This window comes from Phytophthora cinnamomi, assembly GCF_018691715.1.
Source record: "Phytophthora cinnamomi strain GKB4 chromosome Unknown Contig32, whole genome shotgun sequence".
Lineage (NCBI taxonomy): Eukaryota > Oomycota > Peronosporomycetes > Peronosporales > Peronosporaceae > Phytophthora > Phytophthora cinnamomi.
The window spans coordinates 208,466-222,004 of record NW_027150965.1 but is presented as its reverse complement, the minus strand read 5'-3'; the positions used below and the strand labels follow the sequence as shown (position 1 = coordinate 222,004).

The window sequence follows — 13,539 nt, the reverse complement described above, 5'->3', positions numbered from 1 at the left end:
TTCACAAGTGGCTTGCAGTGTAACGGGGTTACACACACAAGTGACAACAGTCACTTGTGCAATGACAACGGTCACAAGTGACAACTGTCACTTGTGCATGGCAATTGCCGCTTATGGTTTAACAGATAAATATCTGTTAAAGGTTTTAGATACTTCCTCACATTGGTGTAAGACACACCAATGGATACATTGAAGTGGACCACCACAGTGAGTGGTCCACACATACCTAAAGATCTTATTGGTAGAAAGCAGCTTCCAGCCGCTGCCAACCCTCATAGATGATAAACAGTTTAGCAGACGAGGAAGATCAATTTACAAACAATACAGTTCTCATTTTACCTTAAACTACCTATTTGGTGTTTTATTTGATTTATATTATACTTGTGGACTCAAGTATAATTAATTCAAATTATTAATAAACTCCTACGCTTCCTCATACACGTAGCGCGACGTGTAAGCTAAAGTAGTGAGTCAAGTTAGACCCACTACACCTGGTAGCACTTTGTAGTCCGTCCAACGACCGACTACTTGACGTTCGTACGAGGTGTACGAACGCGGAGCCGAGAGCCACATGAGCACGGAGGTGCCCATGGAGAGCTCCAATACGCCTGCAACTCATGTTGCACGCGCGGACTGCCCCACCTGTCGGATCCAGAGTGGAGGCCCTCCAACGACTGTCAACAGTCATTGGGGAGGCGGCGATAGCTACAATGTTGCGTACGCTATCGCCGACAGAGCAACATGGTGTTGCTCTGGGATTCATCATGAAGGAGCAGCGCGATGCTGCTTCCTCAACAACGGCGTCGTCGGGGGCGACACCGCGTGCTCAATCATTAAAATTGAGCGTGAGCAATTATGTAGGAAGAGAGGGCGAGCCTCTCCTCCGATGGCTTGTCGAACTCGACACAGCCATTGCGGCTCGACGTATCGTCGACCCGTTGTCAAAGGTTGCGTTCGCCATGTCATGTCTTGGCGGACGAGCGAGGAATTGGGCGTACGGACGCCGACTCTCAGATCCTACGTGCTTTAGCACGTACGAGATATTCAAAGAGGAGCTCAAACAAGCGTTTGAGCCCCCGCAAAATGAATTCCGGTCGAGGACGGAATTCCTCGACCTGCAGCAGGGTAAGCATGACGTCCATGCTTACGCGCAGCGTGCACGGTACTTGGTCTCGAACATCGTGACCAACCCGATAGACGAGGCGACTAAAGTCGTCACGTTCATGAAGGACTGAGAGATGGGCCTGTGAAGACCTATCTCTTCCGAGAGTACCCGAGTACTCTCGAAGCTGCGATTACTCTCGCAATGCAAGAAGAGTTTAGCCTGCGGCAGGCTAAACTGCATGCGAGTGTGCCGAGGTCGCAACCGCGCCCGGTAGTGAGCACGGGAGGTCCGGAACCAATGGACCTCTCGAATGCAACGGCTGCTGGTCACCAGCAGCACGGAAATAATGTGCGATGCTTCCGTTGCGGAAGGATCGGTCACTTTGCCAGAGAGTGCACGGCTCCCGTGCACTACAATAGTGGCCGTCGTGGCGATGCTGGGCATCGCCGCGAACAAACAAAAACGTGAACATCCAGTAGGCGCGGGGCGCCCTACTGGTAATGCAGTCGCGCGTGCCGACATCGGGCACGCGACACTGAGACTGCAGCCCCAGTGAGACCAGCTCTCACTGCAAGAAACAAGATGACAGGCCAAACCTAGTCATCTTGAGGTTTACTCGAAGAGAGCGAGTGACTCTCTTCGAGCATTGGTAGACTCAGGCGCGTCGAGCAACTTTGTTCGACTACGAAGCCTGTCAAGACTTGACTTCGAGGAGGTAGATACACCTCGAAGTCTTCTGAGGTACGACTGGCAACAGGTGCCATCGTGAAGACCGAGAAGCGCGTCGTGAACGTGCGCTTCTCGTACAAACAACGAGTGTTTGTCGAACACTTTATCGTCCTGGACCTGGACGATAAATTCGACGTAGTAATGGGCATGCCGTGGCTTGCACGGCATGATCCGGTAATAGACTGGAAGAAGCGCACGCTCGTGCGCTTCGGACGCGACAGCGGAACAGAGAGCGATGGCCCTGTTACGCAGCGCGCGCACCAGCAGGTGCGCGCGGCTCACCAGTTGAGACAGCGCTTTATGCTGCTGTCCCGAAGTGCCAAGAAGTGCGCCAGGGCGCGCACAAGTGAGACCCACGTCGGCAATGCTGCCGACGTCGGAAGAAAAGATGTGCTGGTTCCGGGAACCAACACCCACGTTCAAGCGTGTAAGGGACAGTCCCTGACCCGAAGCAGTCAGGTCGACAACGACGCGTCGGCTCCGGGAGCCGACGCACCCTCGGTCATGAGGCTCCGCCAATGAATGGTGTCGAGGTGACGAAGGCGTGTCAACTCCGGGAGTTGACGCTGCAAACAGTGCGGACGGTTGCAAACGTACCGCACTGACGCAATTACATGCTGTCGTGCAGCCGGGCTGCACGACGAAGCGCCATGCGATCAAGCCGGGCTTGATATCGCGCGCCCGCAGACAGGGTCTGCCGGCGAAGGGACACATTACCGTGCAGCCGGGCTGCACGAAGGAAAATGCGGTCAAGCCGGGCTTGATACCGCGCGCCCGCGGACAGGGTCCGCCGGCGAACGACTGTCCACGGCCGGGCCTGGACAAGAAGAACAACTGAGAAGACGGCGCAAGCGGAAAACGCTGCGCAAGTCTCGGTCCGGGACCGAGACGCAACAAGAGCAGTCTACTGGGCAGACTGCGGCGGTGACGCCGAATGTCAAGACGCTAAGCGTCTTGACGCGCACCGATACTGGATTCCAGTATCGTGACATGGAACTCGCTAGTCCTCCGACGACGGCGTCGGAGTTGACTTCGCTTCCAGCCATGAGCTGGAAGCGCTTCACGCGCAACTTGCACGATGGACGCATCGAGCAAGTCTGCGTTCTTTCGGACAGCGAAAGAACGGCGAGCGAGAGCGAAGAGCTGAGGCAGCTCTTCATAAGTACCACTGAGAGTGAAGACACTCTCAGTGCGAAGACGAAGCGAGAGCGCTTCGAGGAATAAGGTTGGGACTCGCTGAAGTCGAGTCCCTATTACGAATTGTTGAGGGAGTACAAAGACGTACTCCCGGAAGACATTTCGCGGAGCTTCCGCAGGATAAGGGCATTCAGCACGAGATTGATCTCGTGCCGGGCACGAAGTACTGTGTCACGCGGCAGTGGCCACTGCCGCGAGAGCAAGTGAAAGCGATCGACGACTTCTTTGAAAGTCGTCGTAAAGCAGGACAAGTGTGGGAATCAAAGTCCCCGCACAGTGCTCCGACGTTCTGTGTCAAGAAGCCACAGGGCGGATGGCGCATCGTTCATGCCTACAACAAGCTGAACGATGCGACGGTACCGGCGCAGACGCCGATACCACGAAAAGATGTTATCATCGATTCGATGGCCGGGAGCACCGTTTACAGTGCTCGACTTGCGAGATGGATTTTATCAAATCTAATGCGTGAGAGCGATATCCTCTCACGGCAGTGAGCACGCCAAGCGGCATGCTCTGGGAATGGCTAGTAATGCCACAGGGCTTAAGAATGCCCCTGCGACTTTCAACAGGTGCGTGACGCACTTGTTGCGCTCGGTGCGCGACTTCGCACCGAGCTACTTCGATGATGTATTCATCCACAGCCGGGCTGTGGACGGAAGACGACGTAGAGATGCACAGGGTGCATCTCCGGCAGCTACTTGAGCTTATGCGAAAGCATAAGCTCTACGCGAACCTGAAGAAGTGTATCTTCGGGGCGAGCGAGATACCCGTCCTCGGGTGTCTCGTAGGAAGAATGGTGTCCGCCCTGACCCAGAAAAGGTCAGAGTGATTAACGAATGGCCAACGCCATCAAGTGTCAAGGAACTGAGGCAGTTCTGGCCACGTACTTGTGCAAGTACGTGGAGGACTATGCGGGCAAGATCCGCCCGCTGTCACAGCTTCTTAAGAAAGAAGCTGTGTGGAAGTGGACAACCGATTGCGAACAGGCATTCGATGCAGTCAAGCGGGGCTTGACTGAGGCGCCGATCTTGGCAGTGGCTGACCAAGATCGCCCATTTCACGTAGTGTGTGACGCATCCGATTTCGCGATCGGATGCGCGTTAATGCAGCACGATCACGAGGGTCGTGATCGTGTCGTCTATCAATCGCGTCAGCTGAAGCCAGCTGAGCGCAACTATCCGGTGCATGACAAGGAACTCCTTGCCATGAAGTATGCACTCGCAAAGTTCCGAGTGTACTTGCTTGGGAGTAGACCATTTGTGGTCTACACCGACCATGCTTCACTGCGCACCGCAGTGAAGTCGCCACATCTCACAAAGAATGGCGAGATGGCTCTCATTCTTTGCGGAGTATAACTTCCGGGTCGAATACAAACCCGGAAGATTGACGTGGTGGCCGACGCGTTATCACGTCGGCCGGACTATGCAGAAGCTGTTGACGTCAATGCCATTGACGCCATGCGATCGAGCAAACCCACATCATCTCTGTTGGATGATGTGAAGGCCGCGTACGCGCACGACGCGGACGCGAAGCTCTTGCTGGCCTATGGCACAGCACCTTCTGACAAGTCCCGTCAGAAGCTGCCCAAGCACCTTCGAGCGCGTGCACACCGCTTTCGTGTGCACGACGGACTGCTACTCTACACGCAGTCGACGACAACGCGGATCGCGTTGTCGTGCCGAATGACCATGACCTGCGACTCAGGATCATGTACGAGTATCATGATGCCCCGACTGCGGGACATCTCGGACGTGAGAAGACATACGTCCTTCTCACGCGTGACTTCTACTGGCACCACCAGTACAAGTGGGTGCGCAAGTACGTCCGTGCTTGCGAGGTGTGCTAACGCGTAAAGCCTGCGCCGTTTGCGCAGGCTCCATTAATCACTACCGACTCCGTCGGAGTGTTGGAAGTCCATGTCATTGGACTTCATCTTTGGTCTTCCCCGGACAGCGGAGGGAACACCGGTGTTGTGGTCTTTGTAGACCGTTTCAGCAAGATGGTACATCTTGCTGCGGTGCCAGCAGAGGTGACCGCGAAGCAGACAGCCCGTCTGTTCGTCGACATGGTGTTCAAACACCATGGCATGCCGTCCGACATCGTGTCGGACAGAGACCCGCGCTTCACAGCGCACCTGTGGCAAGAAGTGTTTACACTTCTTGGGAGCCAGCTTTCAATGTCGACTGCGGACCATCCGCAGACGGACGGTCAAACCGAGCGCGTGAATCGCGTGCTCGTCGATATGTTGAAGAGCTACGCTCACTCGTTCCAATACTGGAGCGAGTGTTTGTCGATGGCGGAATTCGCCATCAACAACTCGGTGCATGCCTCGACCGGGCATACACCGTTTTATGTGAATGCCATGCGGCATCCCCGTCTGCCGAGTTTACTCGGAGTGGTGGCTCCCACTTTAAGTGGGGAGGATCTGCGACTGCATCACAGCAGTCGCAAAAGCCGCTGACACCTGCACAGTGTCAGCCGCGACAACAAGGAACACGACAACCAGGTCTGCGCGGGGCGCAGACTTTGGCAGGAGACAGGTCAGCGCAGTGCGCTGACCCCCAGAACAGAAAACGAGTCTGTGCAGAGCACAGACTCCACAAGGAACAGGACCACGGGTCTGCGCAGGGCGCAGACACCGCGAAGAACCACGCAGAGGCCGGGCCTCTTGCGGAGAGCGAGCTGAACGAGTTCAGCTCGGATGCGATTGACTTTATCAATAAAAGACAAGCCGTAATTCGGTTTGTCCAGGACACGATTGCAGCTTCTGTGGATAAACAGAAGCTGAACGCCGATAATATTGGCAGGGGCAACACAAATGAATTCAACGTGGATTCATTGGTTTTGTTATCTACTCAAAACCTGCCCAAACATGCAGTTTCGGATTTCGGAGCAAGCAAGCTTGCTCCGCGCTTCATCGGGCCATTCACGGTGATGGCACGCCACGGTAACGCATACACGCTAGACATACCGTCTAGCATGCGGCTCCACCCGACATTTTATGTCGGGCGGTTAAAGCCATACCTCCAGCACGAGTCAAGTGGCTCGTCTGTCCCGAAGAGACAGCCTCGACAGGGGAAGCCCTCCCTCCAGCGCGTAGTCGCGCTGGAGCAGTTAATACAGTCGGGCCTACAGCCCGACCGGCACGTTCAAGGCGGTCTGGGAGACCGCCAGAGCCGGGACACGAAGGAACAGAGCGGCAACCGCCGCGCTCTGAAAGTACTCCACGACCGTCACTTGGTCGTGGAGCAACACGAGATGAAGGTCAACACGGCGTTGACCATCGGAGCGTGTTTCCACCACCTCCGCCACCGCTGCGAGACGCACGCGGAGAAATTCGCTGGATCGTCCAGCGAATTGTTGATCATAGGAAAACAATCCGAGGTCCGGATTGTTTTCGCATTCGTTGGAGAGGTTTCCCTCCCCAACACGACACGTGGGAACCACGGAACGTCCTGATGGAAGACGTTCCGGACATGGTGAAGGAGTACGAAACCCAACACGCACTACCAGCAAGAAGGTAGTGCGAGCGCTGTAGTAATCTACAACGCCTGACGACTCGCGTGCTAGATAATTAGCACGGAGATCATTGAAGCTCTCAGGTATACATATAGTACACCTGTTGTGGTCGCGGTTGCGAATATGCACCGCCACCTGGACGGACACCAGCCTCCACCGCAACAGCGTGGAGTTGTTAATACTTGCCTCACTTCGAGAAGGACTCGAAGTGCTTTGGCGCTTGCTTACCCGATCGCGGTAAGCAACAGAAATTCGCTTAGAGATGTCGACGCATAGACGTGGTCGACATCGAAGAATCATACACAGACACTGTGTTGTCTGTCCCCGTGGTAGCGGCGCACCTCGCGCTACCGCGCATTGTATTCAGCAACAGAGAGTTTACACTCTGTTGCACTGGTGGTCTTTAACTTGATCGTGCTCATTGCAGATGAGCACGGAAACCCCCCAGCACAAACAATTGACAAGCAGTCAATATTAATTGACGTGTCGATACCGACACGTCTAAGCTTAACGGGGGGATGGTGTAACGGGGTTACACACACAAGTGACAACAGTCACTTGTGCAATGACAACGGTCACAAGTGACAACTGTCACTTGTGCATGGCAATTGCCGCTTATGGTTTAACAGATAAATATCTGTTAAAGGTTTTAGATACTTCCTCACATTGGTGTAAGACACACCAATGGATACATTGAAGTGGACCACCACAGTGAGTGGTCCACACATACCCAAAAGATCTTATTGGTAGAAAGCAGCATCTTTCTACCAATCAGAGACATGCATATTAGCGGGGCCCTGACAGCCAGCCGCTGCCAACCCTTTCATAGATGATAAACAGTTTTTAGCAGATTTTAGAGGAAGATCAATTTACAAACAATACAGTTCTCATTTTACCTTAAACTACCTATTTGGTGTTTTATTTGATTTATATTATACTTGTGGACTCAAGTATAATTAATTCAAATTATTAATAAACTCCTACGCTTCCTCATACACGTAGCGCGACGTGTAAGCTAAAGTAGTGAGTCAAGTTAGACCCACTACATGCAGCCACTTGTACGTGTAACCCCGTTACAGCTCCGCCGCCATGGCTACCACATCCCTGCGTCCACCACATCCCGACCCAAGACGACCTCGCACTTCTACTTGCACTCGCCCGACCCGTCGTCGCCGGTGAAGGCCCCCCAGCTCGGCCAGCCGTAGTTCGTGTCGCCGCCATGGGCAACACTGACCGCTCTATTGAAGCGAACGGCTACACCACTGACAGAGTCGCCGAACTAGACAGCTCCACTGTCATGGCTACGACAGCCGTGCGTCCACCACATCCCGACCCAAGCCGCCATTGCTGACGCACACCCGTCATTGCTCGCATAGGCAGCCGGAATCTGGCTCTCATAGGTAATCTAAAGCGAAGGTATTTAGTTTACTTGATAAATTTCATGGAATGTGTACGATTTCAACCAATGAATATTCTATTGAACTAGTCGCGCACGATAAATATGAATAATATCCAATCGGTGTTTACCTGGAACAGTACCATCAATTTTTTAAGGGCGCTTTCTGCGCCCTTTAACCCTTTGACTACCAGCCAGCTGGAGTGATTTATAGGTCCATAGGGACCCATGAGAGGTCTAATCGCAAGATGCGATTGGCCAAAACTAAAAGCTACGAGACGACGGCAAAGCACTGTACAACCTAACAGGTCTCCATGGACCTGTAAAATGCATTACCGCACGAGCCACAAACAGTTCGTGTGACCTGCCATAATTGTTTTCTCGTCTAGCTAGCAGCCCCGCCTCCCCTTCGTGGACAAAAGAACTTCGATGCGTTGTTCAATGTAGCCGACGACGACACGTGAGACTGGGAGACCGACACGGACCCTGGCCTGGAAGGGTGCGGAGCAGGTTCTAATGTATACGAGCTAATATTCAAATTCATACATCAGGCAACGCTACAGAATCCTAACCAAACTAGATAAGCTTACAGTGATAGCGTTATAGCAAGCCAATGTGAATGTTACGCAGGATTGCATGTGCAGGAGTGCGAGCGGTTGGCGGATGTAGATTGGAAACTGCTACTACATGGGGTGCTCGGCTAAGCACGCATACTTGGGATAATGCTATAACGAAATGACGCTGAGTCGAGAGCGCGCGGGCTCCAACGCCACCGCTCGGAGGTCAGCATCCTCAGTGGGCTCGCCGTGATGTCCACCCCAAACGGCTCCTACTTCCGTAGACCATTGCCGTTGTAGCGACACCGACCAGGGCGCGACGGCATGTAGCTCGACCTCTCAAACTTTTGATTGGGAGTACCGTGAAGTAAACCACCGTCGCCACGTGTAAAAATTGGTGTTTTTGATTGGTCGTTTTTTTCCCTGTGCGTTGAATTGATTTGCTGGAGCCATAGGTCCAAGGAGACCCGTAAGAAATCTCTGGTAGTGAAAGGGTTAAGGAGTGGCATACGTTACTATCAGAGCTCGTACATGATTGTGAAAAGTCCGGACACGTGGGGAGAGTACCGTCATTTTCTAAAAGGGCGCATTTTGTGCCTTTTTAGGAGGAAGTATCTTAAGTTTGTATACTATAGTTTATCCCTTAGGCTCGCGAGAGGGTTAAGAAATGGCGTTTTTTTTTTTAGAAAGAATTGGGCCGATTTGGCGAAATGGCGATTTAGTTGTTAAGAATTTCATTTGTGAGGTACGGTATAAAGTTCTTTAACGTGTCTGATACAACATTAAGGATTTTTGGTAATGTGTCTGATACAACGTCTCGGGTGCGAGGACCACCACCAGCCGCAGCACGAAGCTCATGCCCACCATTTGCGGCACGTGCTGCTTGGAGCGCAGGCCGCTCGTGCCGAAGCGCGCACCGATGACGTCGTCCACCTCGCCGAGGCTGTCGCGCCGGGCCAGCTCCTTCTCGCCGACTTGGTGAGCGCGGCGGACACGATGAGCAGTACGAGCATTGGGGGGTTAAGGAATACGGTACATGTATTAATACCAGTGACTGATAGTATCCACAGGTACAGTACAAGTGTATTACATGATTTTTAGTTAGCTCGCCATCGTCTCTTCAAAGAGCTGATTTTCAATGGCGTTCTTGCGCACTACCTGGAACATATGCATCCACACTTCGCGCACAGCAGTACCTTCGTGCGAAGCTATCCAAGATCGCATTCCATCTCTAGTTCCACTTTCTGGGCCATGGCCTGTCACAGTGCTGTATGTGTTCACGGTACTCGACACGGAAAGCTGCTCCTGTTGCTCGGATCGGGAGCGAGTATTTGTGACGATGGAGACTTGAGTTTCTCGGAAACCGACTTTTGTCGTTATTGAGGAGTGCCGAGGCTGCAAGTATGTTTGGGTAATAATGATAGTGCGGCCATCTTCACAATACTTCCTTCCTGCCCATCGAATTTGAAGGGAGAAATTCGCGTTTGTAATTCGAAAAGCTCGTCGCACGCAGCATGTTATGGTGCTGTCCGTCGCATGAATGTGTTGCTTCATCGATACAACAGATCATTTAGAACGCGATTGTATAGCTAGACATGAAAATTGTAGAAGTATCGCCGTACCTCGTTACCTCGAAAGCGCGCCCCCAGAGCATGCCACATCGCAGTGCCAACCGTCAATTGGTCAAATGGTAACGTATACGTGTCGGAATGCTTGATGAACGGGATATGGCCCTTCAAAAGTGGGCGGGCCCCACTTATAAAAGCCTCGAGATCAGCGTAGACGTCGTCAGCCTCTTCCTCTAATCTCTTCAGCAAGGCAGGAGTATCGGGCGGTATAATGCCGTGGACAAGTTGATCAGGTACTGACGGTTTCTCTTGGTACCCCTACAGTATCGACAACACACAAGCAGCAAAGGAGTCAAGTAAGGCAACACTGGCGCCGTGCACAACTCCGATCAGCGCGTTCACCTCTGTAGCCATTTGCTTCTTCCAGGCAATTTTCAGACGTTTCGCTCGTCCTACGTGCATCGCCACCAGCGACCGCAGTCGCCGGTTCTCCCTCTCGGAATCCAGTCGACTCTGGTACTGCCGAGACGCGATCTTCTTCCAGAAGGGCAGCACGTTGGTGTTCTTGCCGGGGCCGCCGCGCTGCTTCCGGTCGTACGCCTGCAGCCGCAAGTTCTCGAGTCTGCACGCCAATTCTCGCTCCTGCGCCCGCAGTTGGGCGATTTCCTGCTTGGGAGTGGTCCGACCACGCTTCTTCTGGGTCGGAACCGCCACTGTGTCGACTGGACGAATGGGCTCATTGGCGTCGCTGAGTTCGAGCGAAATCTGGGGAATGTCCACGTGGTCGAGGAATTCCGAGACGCCGTCGAGAGTTGCGTCCAAGTCGCGGGTTTGGTCGGGCGTTATGGGCTCCGTCAAAGGGTCGTCGCTGCAATCGTCGATGAGATTGAGCGCAGCTTCCAGCGTGGCCAAGTCGTCGCAGGCCACGAGGAGCGAGTCGCAGCAGGAACGAGGAGACTTGTTCATCACAAAGCACTTTTCAAACTGAGAGGAGACCTTTTGGGTTGTGTAATTTGGTGTGCGCCACACTTTGACGGAATATCCACCTACAGATATGGGTACACGCATGGATTGCCGTGTTTGCTACTTGCTGTGGCCTGGAAGTTCATGCAGAATCCTGTCGGGTCAAACACGTCCGCGCTGTGAGTTAGTGGAGCGTGTTTCACGGCTGAAGTTTCCAGACAGAAAGAAAGATAGAGATCTCACCGCTTCACTCGCTTGGCCTGTGCGATGCGCAGTTTCAAGATTTTCTTGAGCCTCGCGTTCTCGCGCTCGGACACGACGCGCTCCTCGTACTGCTGGCTTGCAGTGCGTTTCCAGAAAGGTATTTCTTCGCTTGTGCTTGGTGGGGAGCTGCCTGTATACATCTGCTCCCGGTTGTATGCCTGCATCTGCAAAATTTCGAGTCTGCGCGTGAGATTGCTCTCAACAAGACGCAGACGCTCGATCTCTTGCCTCGGAGTCTGCCGCTTCCGCTTCTTCGTGTGGGACAGCTGTGGTGTATGGTTGACCGATGGAGACGCATCGCAGCGTGTGGCCGTTGTTTCCACGAGCTCGAAGCATTCGAGCTGGCTGTCGACCGAATTTGGGCTGCCGCCCACGTCTCTGGACTCCGCCATCTTGCTCCAGCTGTTGATGAAGTCCAGCGTAGTCTCCAATTCCATCACCGCCAAGTCGCTGCATTCAACTGAAGGCCAATTTCGCATTTTCGCTAGTGAGGACAACGCGACCACAGAAACTTGGTGAGCCGGGAAGGCACAGCCTCACCTGTATTGAGCATACACTGGAATGGGTACAGTCTTGATGGGGAAGCTCGTGCTTGCTCGAAGTGATTGACTGCAGAGTGGATAGTCGGTGGATTTGAGTGGATATCCATTCCCCATAAATTATGGGCCATAATAGGTGGGCTGACACTGCGTGTTGATCGTCTGTGGTGATGAAAAGCAGCTCTCGGTGGCCTTGATTCCACCGCATTGAGTACACTACTGCAAGCATTGAAGCGAAACGCTTCCCCTGTCAAACTGGTTGTACCGGAATAACAGTAGCATTAGGCGTCATCTTTTCGCCAAAATGCATCAGCGTAATCAGGAAAAGTGTGTCGACACAAATTCTGCACCAACACAACTGCTCTGACAATGGCCGCCATCCCGCAGCACCGACGAGCCGCGCCACCGCAGGCGCTGCAGCCCAAGCCGAAGCGAGTTCGCCGCGACAAAGTGGAGCGGGAGTACTTGCGAGACCTCGTGGGGGAGCTGGAGGCCAAGCTCACAGTGCTGCAATGCCGCCGACTTAACGGTGCGCTGCTGCTTCCGACCACAGTATCTACAGTAGAGTGTCTGCCTTTAATTGACTGATCGCGTTATTTCCTGTGCTCTTCCAGGCCATGGCACAGTCGCAGGTCGCGATCGCAGCCGCAGTCTCAGCACAACATGGATGGACCGCTCAGTAGAAGAGGTGAGGAAACGAGAGCGTGCTCTGAAGGAGAACCAGCACCTGCGACACTCAATCCAGCAGCAAGACCAGCTCGCATCGAAGCTCCGGCTTCTAGTTGATACGTACATGGCACAGAGGGGGCTTCTTCTGGAGCTAAATAGCCTCAGAACATCTCCTCGTCGGAAGTTCTGGGACCTCGCAAGAGATGCCGAAGAGGACATCTTCACGGAGCAGCTAGCGGACGTGGCACAGTTACGTCTCGAAGCACAGCAGCAGGTATATGAGGACCCGCGCAGAGCGGCGGATGTCAGCTGGGGGCTGTCTAGGGGCCATGCAGCGGTGAAGAGCGACCCACATTTCGACAGGGGCGTGGTGCTCGAACTGCACTGCAGGACGACGGTGCCGTTTAGCTTGGAGGTGGCGGCGAGAGCCTACTGGCGAATGTTTTGTACCGAGCACGGGGAGCTACAGGGAGCCGACAGCGCTGTCAAAGTAGTGGTACGACTCGATGTTGTGCGTCTTCATCGCCACAGTGTCGATGTCCTAATTCTCTTCGATCTTTGTAGACGGACACAACGACTCGCTCGTTCACGCTGCGATTGGAGTTTGAAGGCTTGGTCTCAGATACGTCGGGCAAATACACGTGCCAGAAATCGGTCAGTGCGGACGAAGTCGAGATCGCGTGGGTAGAGCATGCCGACGTCATGGAGTTTGGCGGCGTCAAATTCAACGGGATGCAGTACCAGAAGCGAGCGTTCATGAAGTTGCGTCCAGTATCACGCGAAGGGCTATGCCAGCGCTCGGCAGCAACAGAGGTGGAAACACACTTCGAGACGTTCCCGATATTCCGTGACAACGTCACGGATTCGTGGGACCAAACACTTGCATTCGTCAACCGCGCCCAGCAAACACACAACAAGTTAGACGCCCTTGTATGCCAACACATGAGCAACTTGTTGTTGGAAGAGGACTGGAAAGCAGCTTTTGGGTAGCTAAAAAAATATCCCCATGAGTGATCGATATTGCGATTCATGT

General features: G+C 53.6%; 3 protein-coding genes across 3 annotated transcripts; 1 reads left to right on the top strand and 2 right to left on the bottom strand.

Moving 5' to 3' along the window:
- Positions 1 to 9,604: 9,604 nt before the first annotated feature.
- IUM83_18541 (uncharacterized protein) lies at positions 9,605 to 11,037 on the bottom strand (the record flags this gene model as incomplete). The annotated part of the gene is made up of 4 exons (XM_067943547.1): positions 9,605 to 9,661; positions 10,013 to 10,051; positions 10,126 to 10,389; positions 10,474 to 11,037. The coding sequence occupies 4 exons, from the start codon at positions 11,035 to 11,037 to the stop codon at positions 9,605 to 9,607; spliced, it is 924 nt and encodes a 307-aa protein (XP_067792889.1).
- A 117-nt stretch (positions 11,038 to 11,154) lies between these two features.
- IUM83_18540 (uncharacterized protein) lies at positions 11,155 to 11,851 on the bottom strand (the record flags this gene model as incomplete). The annotated part of the gene is made up of 3 exons (XM_067943546.1): positions 11,155 to 11,188; positions 11,278 to 11,758; positions 11,839 to 11,851. The coding sequence occupies 3 exons, from the start codon at positions 11,849 to 11,851 to the stop codon at positions 11,155 to 11,157; spliced, it is 528 nt and encodes a 175-aa protein (XP_067792910.1).
- Positions 11,852 to 12,206: 355 nt separating this feature from the next.
- IUM83_18539 (uncharacterized protein) lies at positions 12,207 to 13,496 on the top strand (the record flags this gene model as incomplete). Its single annotated transcript, XM_067943545.1, has 3 exons — positions 12,207 to 12,366; positions 12,452 to 13,002; positions 13,071 to 13,496. The coding sequence occupies 3 exons, from the start codon at positions 12,207 to 12,209 to the stop codon at positions 13,494 to 13,496; spliced, it is 1,137 nt and encodes a 378-aa protein (XP_067792945.1).
- Between the last annotated feature and the right edge of the window lie 43 nt (positions 13,497 to 13,539).